General features: G+C 35.7%; 1 protein-coding gene across 1 annotated transcript in view; it reads right to left on the bottom strand.

Moving 5' to 3' along the window:
• Positions 1-14,874, bottom strand: part of LOC126412303 (cGMP-dependent protein kinase, isozyme 1-like) — a 339,254-nt gene that overhangs the window by 179,998 nt on the left and 144,382 nt on the right. The window contains exons 9-10 of the mRNA XM_050081827.1: positions 6,435-6,654; positions 2,204-2,435 (exon numbers count right to left, since the gene is read on the bottom strand). Of these exons, the coding sequence (XP_049937784.1) occupies positions 2,204-2,435; positions 6,435-6,654 (452 nt within the window). The remainder of the gene's footprint in view (positions 1-2,203; positions 2,436-6,434; positions 6,655-14,874) is intronic.

The raw sequence follows: 14,874 nt of genomic DNA on the forward strand, positions 1-14,874 counted from the left end.
GGTTTTCAAATTAAAGTTTACAATATCCCTGGAAGTCATTGTGCATTTCCAGATTTGACTTATGGCAGAAAGACATTTAGTTTTACAGCAAAAACCATTCAAAAATGAAGGGTTGCTCAATAGGCAATGGCAAAATGCTTATTGATTATCACCAAGAGATGTAGATCATTTAACAAATAGATCAGACAACAAAATGAGATGGAAAACATAATTATCACTGCCACTGAAAATAAGGTAGGGGTAAGCAGGACATTAAACCAGATGAGTGGATAGTAAATAAGTTAAGAAAGTTCCTTACTGGATCTCAAGAGATAAGGAGAAACTAAGTCAATGACCTAAGGGAGAGTGAGCAGATGAGATAACTAAGTGTAGGTGCAACCTGTATGTGTACAGCTGAGAAGCCTGATGAATTGAAAGCTAAAGAGAACGCTTTTGTTCAAACTGGATGTCAGATAACAGGCCAATGAAACCATAATGAACCAGAAAATAAGAAATAGAGTTACAACAACCATGATTCTAAGTAAATGACTCTACAATCTTTGCTCACTAGTGTTGTGAAAGCGTCATTGTGAAGTTAGGTCACTTTTTGTATAAATGCATGCACCAAAATAAAGCTGTGCATCTTGGATAGAAACATCATAACAGCATCCATTTTGACACTAAATGCATACATACATACATACATATATTAATCCTTGTTCTGTTGATTATGAGTATGACATTTCATAATGATGCGGAATGTGTCATTTTAACATAAGGTTTCTTTACACAAAACACATATATTTTTTACAGTTACTACTTCACATCTAAAAATTTATCTGAAGTACCTAAAGTGTGGTAAAAATCTACAAATGTAAAATAAAGTACTAAAAACATGTTGATGGCTGGTAAAGGCTGTCAGATTGTCAGATTGTCTTCATATATTGCTTCATGTAGTCACTGTTGACCACCTGAATTTAAAAAAGATTATGTTTCAGAAATAAATACATATGAGATTAGCAAACCAAAACTGAATGGGATTCAACACTTCTTGGCAATGCTGGACTGAGACTGAACTGTACAACCTTGTTAACATACAAGATGAGAAGCAAATAATTCCCCTCATCTGCATCATCTTGTATAATCAATCACTTTCATGATATCCTACAGTGTTATGTTGTATACATTTATTGTTATTTAGCTTGTAAAGCTCATTTATTTGTCAATTACTATAAGTTTTTCTGTCTTAAGCTAACTGTAATTAAAGAGTATCCATTTTGCTCTTATTTATTAAGTACCTTCTATGGTAATTGGTATTTTTGCTTCTTGTTTACATGTTATGGTGTCCATTCCTTTTACTTTTGTTGTCATTGGAGGACTTCAGAATACATAAAGAAAAGGATAAACAAAAAATTGCCATAGAAACTGATTTATAAATAAAAGTGAAACACATCTGATGAAACATTCTCATTAGACTAGAATAGATTAGACTCAGGTTTTGTTCCATAGATCCAAAAAATGAGATGATTCTCATGGTTGTGGAACATGTCAAAAAGTATAAAACAAATACATAGATCATTTGAATATAATACCTACTACTGATCATTTGTCAGGAGATTGTCAAAATAGATGAATACAATGTGGTAATTTGAACAGCTAATATTTACAGAATTAACACACTGTCAGAATGAAACATTGTTATGCACTATTAATATTTGACTGTAGTAACCCTGAGATGGAAAGACCAATAATAATTTTTATGAAATAGCTATGATGGTCATGGAAACAAACCCTTTTTTTTTTATTTATTTTCCCATGGAGAATTTTCATAATAAAAACCAAGAATGATTTTCTAACAGAAAGGAAGTCAGCAATGAGTTGCAGTTCAGTCTTACTAAAGATTTAGATTTCAGCTATAATAAAGCTATGATCAGTGCATATGAACTGAGGCATGTGGACTCAGCAGGCTTGTAAACAAGCTATATTGTAGCTGAAATGTAGATCTGCAATAAAGTAGAGACTTAATCATGACTGATTGCTGACTTTCTTCCCATTTGAAATACAGCACAGTTGCTGTGCACAACAGAGACAATCGAATCCAACCTGAACAATGGTATTGAAAAAAGATATGTGTAGTTAATGCATAAAGGACATAATTAGAAAAATTAACAGTTAAATGTCTTAATTTTCTAAATGTTTGTCTGGTATTCTATAATAAACTTACCATTTTAATATAACCTTTCGAATCCAAGAGGAGATTTTCAGGTTTCAAATCACGATAGATGAAACCACGAGTGTGTAGATAGTCTAGTGCTTCCACTACACAAGCTGTCATGAAACGAGCTGTCTTCTCATCAAAAAGATGGCGTCTCTGAAGTAGAGAAAATACATCACCTCCAAGACATGGTTCCATCAAAAAGTAAACATACCTTGAATCACGATATGTCCGATACAACCTGTAGAAAAACAAAAAAACTGCGTAAATTCCATTATTTGCAAATGTTTTTTTCTTCTAAACGGAAACACAAAGTGGGGTATTCAAGAACTGACATAAATGAGAAAGTGTCGCTGTTGCTCATTTATCTAATTGCACTAAATGTTTGTACGAGACTACATGCAATGGAGCTTTTCATCATACACATCCAAAAAATGATTAACAGTACTGGGGTTCATATCATTTATTTATGAAACATCTAATTCGCACAATTATACACAGCACCCATGATAAACTAGATATCAAGTAATGTTCAAAACCGTTTTGTTATTTGGATTTAGTGTAACCTAATTATGAATTTAAAACAATGAATATCACAATAAAGACCAATTGCAAAGAATACCAATGAGACTGGAGTTAATAGAAAAAATCCTTGATCGTAAGTTCACAACTAGCAACATGTCCAATTAAAAGTGTGTGGAACAGTGTGAGTGAGAAGACATTCCAAGAACTTCTGAACTTCTTAAGCAAAACAGACTTTCTTAGCACAGGGGAGTATATACACTCTAAGAAGAAAAAAAGACACACCACAAATGAATTATCCAAATTTGATGGAAATCGTTAGATGTCATGTACTTGTCAGACAAACAAATGATTAGAACTTCAGAAAATTGGATGATTTTCTTTTTCAAGAGAAAGTTCTTCATGAACTTAGCACAGTAGTAACATGTTGGTCTCTTTCTCGCCCTTGTGCCCTATGCAATTGGCTTGTTAGACCACCAAAATTCGGAGCTGGTTGGAGGGCGCTCCCTATAATACTCCAAAACATTCTCAGTTGAGGAGGGATCTGGTGATCTATCTGACCAAAGTAAGGGTTGGCAAGCATGAAGACAAGCAGTAGAGACTCTCATCTTGTGTGGCTGGGCATTATCTTGCTGAGATATGAGCCCAGGATGGCTTGCCATGAAGGGAAAGAAAATGGGGGGTTGAATATTGTCGATGTACTGCTGTGCCATAAGGGTGTTGTGCTGTAAGGGTGCCACAGATGACAACCAAATGTAGCCTGCTATGAAATGAAATGGCAGCCTGGACCATCACTACAGGTTTTTGGGCTGTATGGTGCATGACAGTCAGGTTGGTATTCCAACACTGTCTGCAGCATCTCCAGACATGTCTTTACTGGTCACAAGGGCTCAATTCAAAGTGCATCTCATCACTGAGGACAATTCAGCTCTAGTGAATGAGATTCCAGGACCCAGTGACCAGCAAAGACATGTCTGGAGATGCCCCAGACAGTGGTGGTGTACCAACCCAACTGTCCTCTGCCATATGGTCTGACACAGAGAAGTCATGGGCCGAGTGCCATTTCATTTCATAGCAGGACCCATTTGGTTGTCATCGCGGCACCCTTACAGCACTGTGGTACATCAATGATCTTCTACACCCTGTTTTGTTGCCCTTCATGGCAAGTCATCCTGAACTTACATTTCAGCAAGATCATACCCTCCCACACACACCCGGAGTTTTCACTGCTTGTCTTCATGCTTGCCAAACCCTAGCTGGCCCAACAAGGTCACCAGATTATTAAAATCTGCTGCAATCCAACTGGAACCAATGCGTGAACATTTCTGACCCTACAAAACTGCTGAATATATCTTCTTTTTTTTCAGATGCAAGAAAAGACAGAAATCAGTAAAAACAAGATAAATTCTGTAGAATAGATTTTCAATTGCTCAGAGTAATAAAGTTATACATTATTCTTCTTATTTTTTAAAGAAAATGTAGTCCACCATGTTTGTAATGCCCATAAAATAATACATTCACGCAACATATTTGTGGAGGTAAACTGTTACAAAGAAGCCATTATAGCTTTATTTCTGGTGTTTGTTGTATTTGTAAGTTACTGTACACTATATCAGAGGTGTTAATAAACATGCAGTTCAAAAATCTCTGTCATTTTGTAGTTCTACAAGCTAGTTAGTTACAATAATATGAGGATATATTGGCCATTTCTAATCCTCATTCTGTTCTTATCCTTAACCTATGCAGTTCTGCTTGAAGGTATCTGTATTGCATGATGATAATAAATGTTATACGTTTCATATAGTGGAGATGCTGAGTCGCAATAGGCACAATAAAAAGATTCACACAATTAAATCTTTCGGACATTAAGGCCTTTGTCAGCAATAGACACACATACACACATGCACACACACACACACACACACACACACACACACACACACACACACACACACACACACACACACACTCACTCACATAAGCGCAACACTGCAGTGTGTGTGTGTGTGTGTGTGTGTGTGTGTGTGTGTGTGTGTGTGTGTCTGTGTCTACTGCTCCAATCTGGAAAGGCTATTTATTGATATGCATTATGGTCACATTTATTTTGGTGAAAATTCAAGGCTGCAGCTTAGCAATCTTTTCCAAAGATAAAAACGTGTAAAAGATTCCAACAAAAATTATTTCGCCTCACAGCAAGCTGACAGATATGACAAGCAGATATAACATCATATATTTCTACTTGCAAATACATGACGCATTAAAAGATACAAATATGCCATGATTTGTTCTACAATTTGCCAGAAAATGTGACACTAGAATCTAACTGTGTGATGTGTGCACTTATATCAATTTATTCGACATATCAAAAACACTTCTAATGGTAATTAAAGTAGCAGGACCATGGTTGTAAAAGAGGAGCTGTATTTTTTTATAGTTACCAGAGAAGGACAATGAAAAATTAAAAACAATATTTTCTACTAGACTAACAAAATATACAATTAACTCCCAAAAAGGTTAAATAAATAACTAAAACCAATAAATTTAAAATGACAAAATATAACCTATTAAATATGCAATATACCCTGTCAGTTCCGAAAGTTTTGAGGCTGGATTAATGAAAAGTATTTAAAAGTTAGGGCTGTCATTTTAATACTTCAGGTGTCCTATATAGTACAGTGGACAGATTATTCATACAACCAAGTGAAACTGTCAGCAAACTTCCTCTTTAGGATTTTGCTCGAGTAGTGTGTCCCATTGGCTTCAATATTGGTTATGTTGGCCAAACATTGTCCCTTTATGGGAATTTCTGCTCTTTGTCATTTTGTGGTACATTTGTATTGAAGTCAATAAGTCTTGTCCCCCATGATGATTTTTCTCTGAGAAGAGAGGTTTGTTTTCAATTCCAGTCAAGTTGTGGCAGGTATCGACACATCGTCGGGACTCATGTGCAGGATAAATTTTGCACAAACTTTTCTCCTCTTCAGAACTTTCTGGAGAAGGTTTTGAACACTTCATTTGGAGATATTTACTCCATTGAGACTTGTGACATAACAATGCTCAATTGCTGTCGCTGTACTTCTACTATTGGACACTGCCTGCTCACATCTTATTGGTCAAATGTATGTATGTTTTTTTACAGTTGTTAGTTGAAGCTGACATTGTAATTACTCCATTGATGCTACCTATAGGCCAGGAATCAAATCAGTCTCATAACTTTTTGGAAGGACTGTGTACACTACCAGGTAACTTCAGAAGTTGGTAAAAGTGAAGCCTGTGAAATATGTCTGATTACTAGTTACTCAGTATGAGTGAATAGTATAACATTAATTTTGATATTATCAGCTAACCTATTTGCACATGTGTATATGTATAAAATAATATTAACTCAGTGAATAAAACCTTGTGAAAGTAATTCTGTTAGTAATTAGATGCTTTCATATATGAGTACATTCATTTTTAATTGTGTTACAGAACAGTATTACACTGACTTGTCTAAAATCATTGTGGAATGATGTATGGATCTACAGACTGCTACCTAACAAGTATGTCATTTCATACAAACAGCTATCAGAAAGACTATATCCCGAATTCCACTTGACTTCACTCACAGAACGTAAAGAAACATTTACGTATTCATTAACAGAAACAGCACAGTATTAAATTTAGATCACAGTAAACTATGGACACAAAACACAAAGATGTAGCACTGTATGACAACCTTGATATGAAAGGACAGTCTTTGCATCGAAGCATAACATTCTTCTCATTATAAGCATGCTGTTCTTGCTGTTGTTCCACAACATATGATTTTTTCAGCTTCTTCAGTGCAAACACAAGATTTTTATTGGTTCGGCTCACTACTAACTCAACTCTTCCAAATCCTCCAACACCAAGAGTAGCTATCTCTTCAAGATCAGAAAGTTTCAAATCTTCATGCTCTGGAAAAGTACAATATTTCTTTCTAAATTTCTCCATTGTGAAATAATGGCACAAATGACATTTATTCAACCACAGTTATATATGCACTCATGACTGAGAGGAATGTGGGTAGTTAAAAAAAGAAAATAAAAAAAGTTCACACTGAATTAACCCTGAATTATCTGAAAAATTTTTCCTTTCTTCCTTGCCTCCACCTTTTTGGGATCATGCCATAATAATTTTGTTCAAAATGAACAAACATTTTATTTATAAATTTAGTATATATTGTATCTACAACTGACAGATTGTCAGCCTGACAATAGAGCAGTAGCGGAATAAATATTATGTGCTGCAACTTGTTTCCAATATAGTATTACATTTAAGCTGGTAGTGTGTTTTCTGCACAATATTTATATGACCAACCCAACATATTTTTCATGTTTTATGTGCCATGTCCTTATGCATATTTACTGCCTGGGTTCTACTGTCTCAATGACATGAGGAGATTAGACCACTTGACAAACTGATAGTGGGAGCCTAGTGGTTGCTCCATTGAGGGTCTATAATTTAGAGGAAAATGAGCAGAGTAATATATGGGCAAATAATAGGAATATAGAACATTAAGGTTCAAGTGTAACAATAAGCAATCATTTTAAAAAATGTTGTTGTACTACAAATGTAATGTCTGTTGTAAGAACAACTTTTAAACCAATCAAACTGAAAGATACAGATAAGGGCAATGAACACACATAATCAAGAGGAGGATGAAGAAGTAATTAAGTCAACAACAACATGGACAGGACATGCTGCTACTCACCACATAGATGAGGTGTTGAGATGCAGAGAGGCAAAATGAAAAGGACTGCTAAAATATAATCCTTTCAGACGAAGTCCTTCATCCAAAATGAAAATCACACTTATAAATACAATATGGCAGGAGGCCCAAAAGGCTGGAGACAGTGGCAATGTGTGTGCGAGTTGAGCTTGGATGATTGTGAGTGTGTTTTCTACTTTGGAAGAAGGAAAATGTCCAAAAGCTTAATATTTTAGCAGTCTCTTTCATTGTGCCTGCTTGCAACTCAACACCTTCTCTATGTTGTGAGTAATGTATCCTTTCCATATTGTTGTTATTCCATACTTGACTTTACATTGCCTTATTAAAGTAATAGAATATTATTATTGGGTATAAACTAGTCACTTTTCAGAAAATGATAGGCTAAGTGATTTAAACGATGACTTAAGAATTAAATAGCTAGTGACAGAGCCAGATAAAAAAGATATGAACACTGTGTTAACTGAAGAAAATTTAAATGTAAATAGATGTAGAAACAATTCTGAAAGAGGGAGGGGAGAAAATGATGACGTGTTTCTGATATTACAGAGAATGATAGCTATGTTGATTCGTAGGCTAAACGATGAACAGAAGAAATATTTTATTTTTTTCAAGGAAAAATTGAAAGCACTGGGAATGGATGGAATATTAGTAATTGTAAAAGTGTTGTTGCAATACCTAACAACAATGTTAAGGATTTACATAATATTAGTGACAGTGTGACAGCTATTTAGTCTATAATTGAATTTCTTGAGAAAAACCAGTCTTATGATGATATTTTTGTTACCTGATAAAATGGAGAAAGTTGTATTATTTATTTATGAACTTGGTGACAATAGTGATGCCATTAGTAAAGATAAAAAAATTCAGAAAAGTAATTATCAATGAGTGTAAAACTATGTATCATTAGTGACAGCATAAGATTAGGTACTCTGTTATTGAACAACTGATAGGTAAGTGTCATAGTAGTGTTCAGTGTCAAACAAACAAAAAGATAAGAATGATACTGCTGTGATGTATCAGGTTTTCTCAGCACAGATGATTAACAGTGTGCTTCAGAGTGTTCTGCTGAGCTGTTGTTTCCATCTTATACACAATATTTCAACGAGCAATCTGATGAGATCAATATCATGGAGCAAATGCCAAGATTCTGGAATAGCATAATTAAGGAGTCTACAAAAATAAAGTTACCAGAAAACCTAATAAGCAGGGAAGGAACTTTCAGTTTAACTAATGATGTCAGAAAATCTAATAAACAAAGACAGCAGTTTCAATTTAACTAATGCTTGAGGGCTGGCCATCAATTTACTAAAATCTTGCTGGCCATCACATCCATCTGAGTTGGAAGACACTGGGAGCATTTATCTTTCACAGTATATCAGTACCACCTTTAAAAAACTAATGTGCACAAAAGGTGTAGTGGGCATTGAAAATCGAGTTCAGCTATAATAGCAGCATGCAACCAATAATTGTTCACAGTCTGGTTGGACTCCATGAAGAGAGAGAACACATAATAGCAAAACCTGTAGCATCTGAAGAAGACAAATGGTTCAGTTATTGACATATTGTGCATAAATTGGAAACAAACAACTCAGCAGAACATTCAAATGCACACAATTACTGATAGTGTAGATGATTATTATTTTAATGTAATTAGTTAGTTACATGTTCCGTAGATCATTCTGCATGACAGATCATAATGATGTGGAACAAGTTAGTTTACATTTGCATCATAAATTAATTTGTACTTATGGTTACATTCCGAACATTTCTAATTTTTTAAAAAATATATTACAAAAAGAAAGAAAGACATACAGATGTGGGCTATTAATTCCTACCCACCAACAAGTGAGGTGGTGGTGCAGTGATTAGCATACTGGACTCTCATTCATGATGAGGATGATGGTTCAAACCTGTGTCCAGATATCCAGATTTAGATTTTCTGTGATATCCCTAAATTACTCCATGCAATTACCAGGATGGTTCCTTTGAAAGAGGATGGCCAATTTCCTTCCCCATCCTTGATACAATCTGAGCTTATGCACCATCTGTAATGACCTCAATGTTGATGGGACATCAAACCCAATCTTCCTTTCTTTCTCCTATTCACTAGATTTCAGACAGTACAGGAATAGAAGTTATTCTACAGAATAGAAAGAATTGTCAAGGAGAAACTTTCACAGTTTCTTTTCAGATTTTACTTTGCTACTTGTCAGACTTTTTACACTGGTTAAGTGATTAAAAATGATTGTTGCAGCATTTTGTGTCTCTGTTTGTGATGAAGACAAACTTAATGTGGAGTAATGAATATCATTTTTCCTTTTGCTATTGTAATTATGTTCATTATTGTTCCTTTTGAACTATATTAGGTTATTTAGAACAAACTTCATGAGAGAGTAAATATACTGTGAAGCAACAGTCAGACTGCCCAGCTCCTTAAACAGATGTCTACAATATGATTGTAGGTGAGCACCACATATTATTCTTACAGCACATTTTTGTGCCATGAAGACTTTCTGTCTCAATGATAAGTAAACCCAGAACATCATTCCAAATGACATTACAGAATGATAATTTACAACATATGTCAACTTATTGATTATGTAGATGATGGTAGTAAGTTTTACTATTTAAAAAGAAACATTTACAACTGGATGTTTAATTACACCTGGACTTAACGAATACTTTATTCAGGAAATATCTTGAATAAGAAGTGTGAATGCAGGGTTTTACTCAATAGGACAAAAACTCTTGTTTATTGATGATGTCTTGATAATGGGGGCAAATTGGAGGAAATCTACTTAACTTTTAAAACACATTTGTAAGAAATGTAGATGAGATGGAATCTGACCTATAATTGTTAGGATATTTTATTATCGTAGTAGGAATTTTGCCAGATATAGAAAAAATTATACCTGTTGCAGAATATCCTGCCCCATGTAAGAGAAACCAATTGAATTTTTTTAACATTTTATGTAGCTTTTACAGAAAATTCATAAATCAACCAAGATTAAATGCATGTTGCCTAAACAACTGTGTTTTTATATGGAGCAAAGATAGTCAGGAGGCTTTTGGGAAGACTGAGAAAAAATTAAACAATCAGAATTTGTTATACATTCTTGATTTTAATTTACCATTTTGTTTACAAACTAACAGTAGTAATTTTCCACTGGGCTCAGAACTCTTTCAAGATTAAGATGCTGATGGAGAAATTATACATTGTAGAATTGAATTTGCAAGCCGAATGCTTTTTACACATGAAAAATCTTACTCGGTCACTGGTAAATGGTTGCTAGCAATATACTAGGTATTCAAAAAATTTAGGACTTATTTGCTTGGACACAAGGTAAAAGTGTATATGGATCACAAAGCCTTAAGCGATATGCAGAAGTGAAGCCATAGCTGGCTCACTTACAACAGTCTGACTATTGAATCAGACACATTAAAGGATCTGGCAATGTTGCTGCAGCTACTTTGCTGATGTTGCTGGTAGGAGGAATCACTGAAACTTTTCACCAATATGAGGAAAAATAATTCAAAATTAAGTATATGGAAGGTGTGCATGACAAAAAATTTTAGATCAATATGCAATGAAATTAGAAGAAGTCAGAACCATGATCCAACTAGAGACTAGTAAAAAGCTATTTAGGTAAAAAGAAGTAAAGAAATTGGACAAGTATTACAAGGTATTAAGGGAACACTTTCCAGGAAACAGATGTAGATTCTTGTAACTGGAAATTAAGCTGGTCAAATGAATAAACAGAAATGTTAATTATACACATGCATGAAAGCTATAGTCCTTGCAGTATTCAGAAATATATACGAAAGCTACAGGAAAATATCAATTTTTATAATACGGTTGAAGAGGTGAGGAAAGAGTTGTCAACTTGTGTTAAGTGTCAGCACATCAAAGTAAGTAATAGGACATGACAGGATTAAATGCAAAAAATTATTCCAGAGAACTTATTTATAGACTCCTGCCAAAATGTGAAGTTGGACATTGTTACATTTTTGTCATGGTAAACGTTTTATCTAAATTTGTTACACTGTGCCCAGTTAGAAAAGTTACAAGCAAATATATAATCTCAAAAACTGAAAAAGACCATTTTAGACAGAGCCAAGTGGTACAGTGGTTAGCACACTGTACTTGCATTCAGGAGGATGACGGTTCAAACCTGTGTCCAGCCATCCTGATTTAGGTTTTCCGTAATTTCCCTAAATCGCTTCAGGCAAATGCCAGGATGGTTCCTTTGAAAGGGCACAGCCAATGTCCTTCCAAGTCCTTCTCTCCTCCGAAGGGAGCAATGACCTCACTGCTTGGTCCCCCTCCACCAACTCAACCAACCAAGATCATTTTAGACATGTCAGCAAACTAAAAGTTATCTTATCAGGTGCTTGAATGCAGTTTTTGTCTGAAAGTATGAAATCATTTGTAGAAAGATCTGTAATCAAACATCACATTTCCACCATGTAGTGTTATGTCTCCACATAAGCATGAAGCAATTGTAAAAGAAACTACGAAAAGAGATGGGAAATAATATGAAGAAGACACAATGATAAGATAAAAACAAAGTAATTTAAAATTAGATATCATCTACTAGTAAAAACACACAAGAAGTGTCAACTATTAACTGTTGAGCTGAAAATAATTTTGGATGTACAGGGTGTTACAAAAAGGTACGGCCAAATTTTCAGGAAAAATTCCTCACACACACAAAGAAAGAAAATATGTTATGTGGACATGTGTCCAGAAATGCTTACTTTCCATGTTAGAGCTTATTTTATTACTTCTCTTCAAATCACATTAATCATGGAATGGAAACACACAGCAACAGAACGTACCAGCGTGACTTCAAACACTTTGTTACAGGAAATGTTCAAAATGTCCTCCATTAGCGAGGATACATGCATCCACCCTCCGTCGCATAGAATCCCTGATGTGCTGATGCAGCCCTGGAGAATGGCGTATTGTATCACAGCCGTCCACAACAAGAGCACGAAGAGTCTCTACATTTGGTACCGGGGTCACGTAGACAAGAGCTTTCAAATGCCCCCATAAATGAAAGTCAAGAGGGTTGAGGTCAGGAGAGCGTGGAGGCCATGGAATTGGTCCGCCTCTACCAATCCATCGGTCACCGAACCTGTTGTTGAGATGCCTACGAACACTTCAACTGAAATGTGCAGGAGCTCCATCGTGCATGAACCACATGTTGTGTCGTACTTGTAAAGTCACATGTTCTAGCAGCACAGGTAGAGTATCCCGTATGAAATCATGATAACGTGCTCCATTGAGCGTAGGTGGAAGAACATACTGACAAAACTAAAATGAGCTCTAACATGGAAATTAAGCATTTCCGGACACATTTCCACGTAACATCTTTTCTTTATTTGTGTGTGAGGAATGTTTCCTGAAAGTTTGGCCGTACCTTTTTGTAACACCCTGTATACATTGGTCCACTCAAAATTCTAGAAAACCCACATCTTAAAACACATCATTTGATTTATCCAAAACCTAGGAAAATTATTGGATTTAGAAATGTAACTTCACTGCAACCATATAAGAAGATGATTATATATAAAAACAAAGATGAGGTGACTTACCGAACGAAAGCGCTGGCAGGTCGATAGACACACAAACATACACACAAAATTCAAGCTTTCGCAACAAACTGTTGCCTCATCAGGAAAGAGGGAAGGAGAGGGGAAGACGAAAGGAAGTGGGTTTTAAGGCAGAGGGTAAGGAGTCATTCCAATCCCGGGAGCGGAAAGACTTACCTTAGGGGGAAAAAAGGACAGGTGTACACTCGCACACACGCACATATCCATCCACACATACATTCCCACGTGGAATGTTTCCCTCTATTTGGTATGTGTGGATGGATATGTGCGTGTGTGCGAGTGTACACCTGTCCTTTTTTCCCCCTAAGGTAAGTCTTTCCGCTCCCGGGATTGGAATGACTCCTTACCCTCTCCCTTAAAACCCACTTCCTTTCGTCTTCCCCTCTCCTTCCCTCTTTCCTGATGAGGCAACAGTTTGTTGCGAAAGGTTGAATTTTGTGTGTATGTTTGTGTTTGTTTGTGTGTCTATTGACCTGCCAGCGCTTTCGTTCGGTAAGTCACCTCATCTTTGTTTTTATATATAATTTTTCCCACGTGGAATGTTTCCCTCTATTATATTGATATCATTAATTTGAATCCAACAATTACATTTGTTATTGTCACTGTTGCATTTTGAAATCTTTTCTGTCGTCTTATTTTCCTCTTTCTGTTTTTGCCAGTAGTTTCACTTTGTATTCACCTTCTCCTTTTTACCGTAAGCTGCTAGACTATTTTATCCCGCCTATATATACTAACTAATACGTAACCCACTTCCAAACCATAACCAAAAAAATTTTTTTGCCGCTTTCAGCACTACCGCCGCTATAATATCCACCCTTTCTAGTTCACAAACAGCTCCTTTCATCTTTTAAACAACCATTTCAGCCAGTTCTAATAACTTTTGCTTTATTTCCATTTCCGTTTTTCCCACATCACTTATAATTTTTAGCCGCTTCCCACAGGTTTTAGCGTCATTATTTCTTCGTCAGACAATTGTTAGCCTCATTTTCATAATCTGCCACCACAATACCACTCCTTTTAATATACTACACGCAGTTTTTTCAAAATTTTCCCGAATCTCTCCGTCCTTTAACGTGTTTTGGCGGCAACATAACCACCTAACCTTTATGCACATCGTTGTCTATCAACCCAAGTCCAACATAGCCCATCTGTAACCAACACCTTTTCGCCTTTTTTCATTCCAGATCTCCAGTTACTTTCCGGTTCACCTTTATCTCTCCCCATATATTTTTATTTTCATTTTCATTTCACCTCATGTTACACTTTCCACCTTCTAATACCATGTCACCCTCACAACACCCCCACAACGACCCCTTTAAGTTTTATTTACATTCCCTCCGCAAACATGCCTTCACCCTAAAAGAAGGTATGTGTGGAGGATATGTGCGTGTGTGCGAGTGTACACCTGTCCTTTTTTCCCCCTAAGGTAAGTCTTTCCGCTCCCGGGATTGGAATGAATCCTTACCCTCTCCCTTAAAACCCACTTCCTTTCGTCTTCCCCTCTCCTTCCCTCTTTCCTGATGAGGCAACAGTTTGTTGCGAAAGCTTGAATTTTGTGTGTATGTTTGTGTTTGTTTGTGTGTCTATCGACCTGCCAGCGCTTTCGTTCGGTAAGTCACCTCATCTTTGTTTTTATATATAATTTTTCCCACGTGGAATGTTTCCCTCTATTATATTCATATAAGAAGATGGGTTGACATGATTCACAAAAAATTGGAAATCATAAAAAAGGTTCTTAACTGGAAAAAATTACATATTTTTTAATTAATTAAATATCGAGAAATACATT

Source organism: Schistocerca serialis, chromosome 1, assembly GCF_023864345.2.
Source record: "Schistocerca serialis cubense isolate TAMUIC-IGC-003099 chromosome 1, iqSchSeri2.2, whole genome shotgun sequence".
Taxonomy (NCBI): domain Eukaryota; kingdom Metazoa; phylum Arthropoda; class Insecta; order Orthoptera; family Acrididae; genus Schistocerca; species Schistocerca serialis.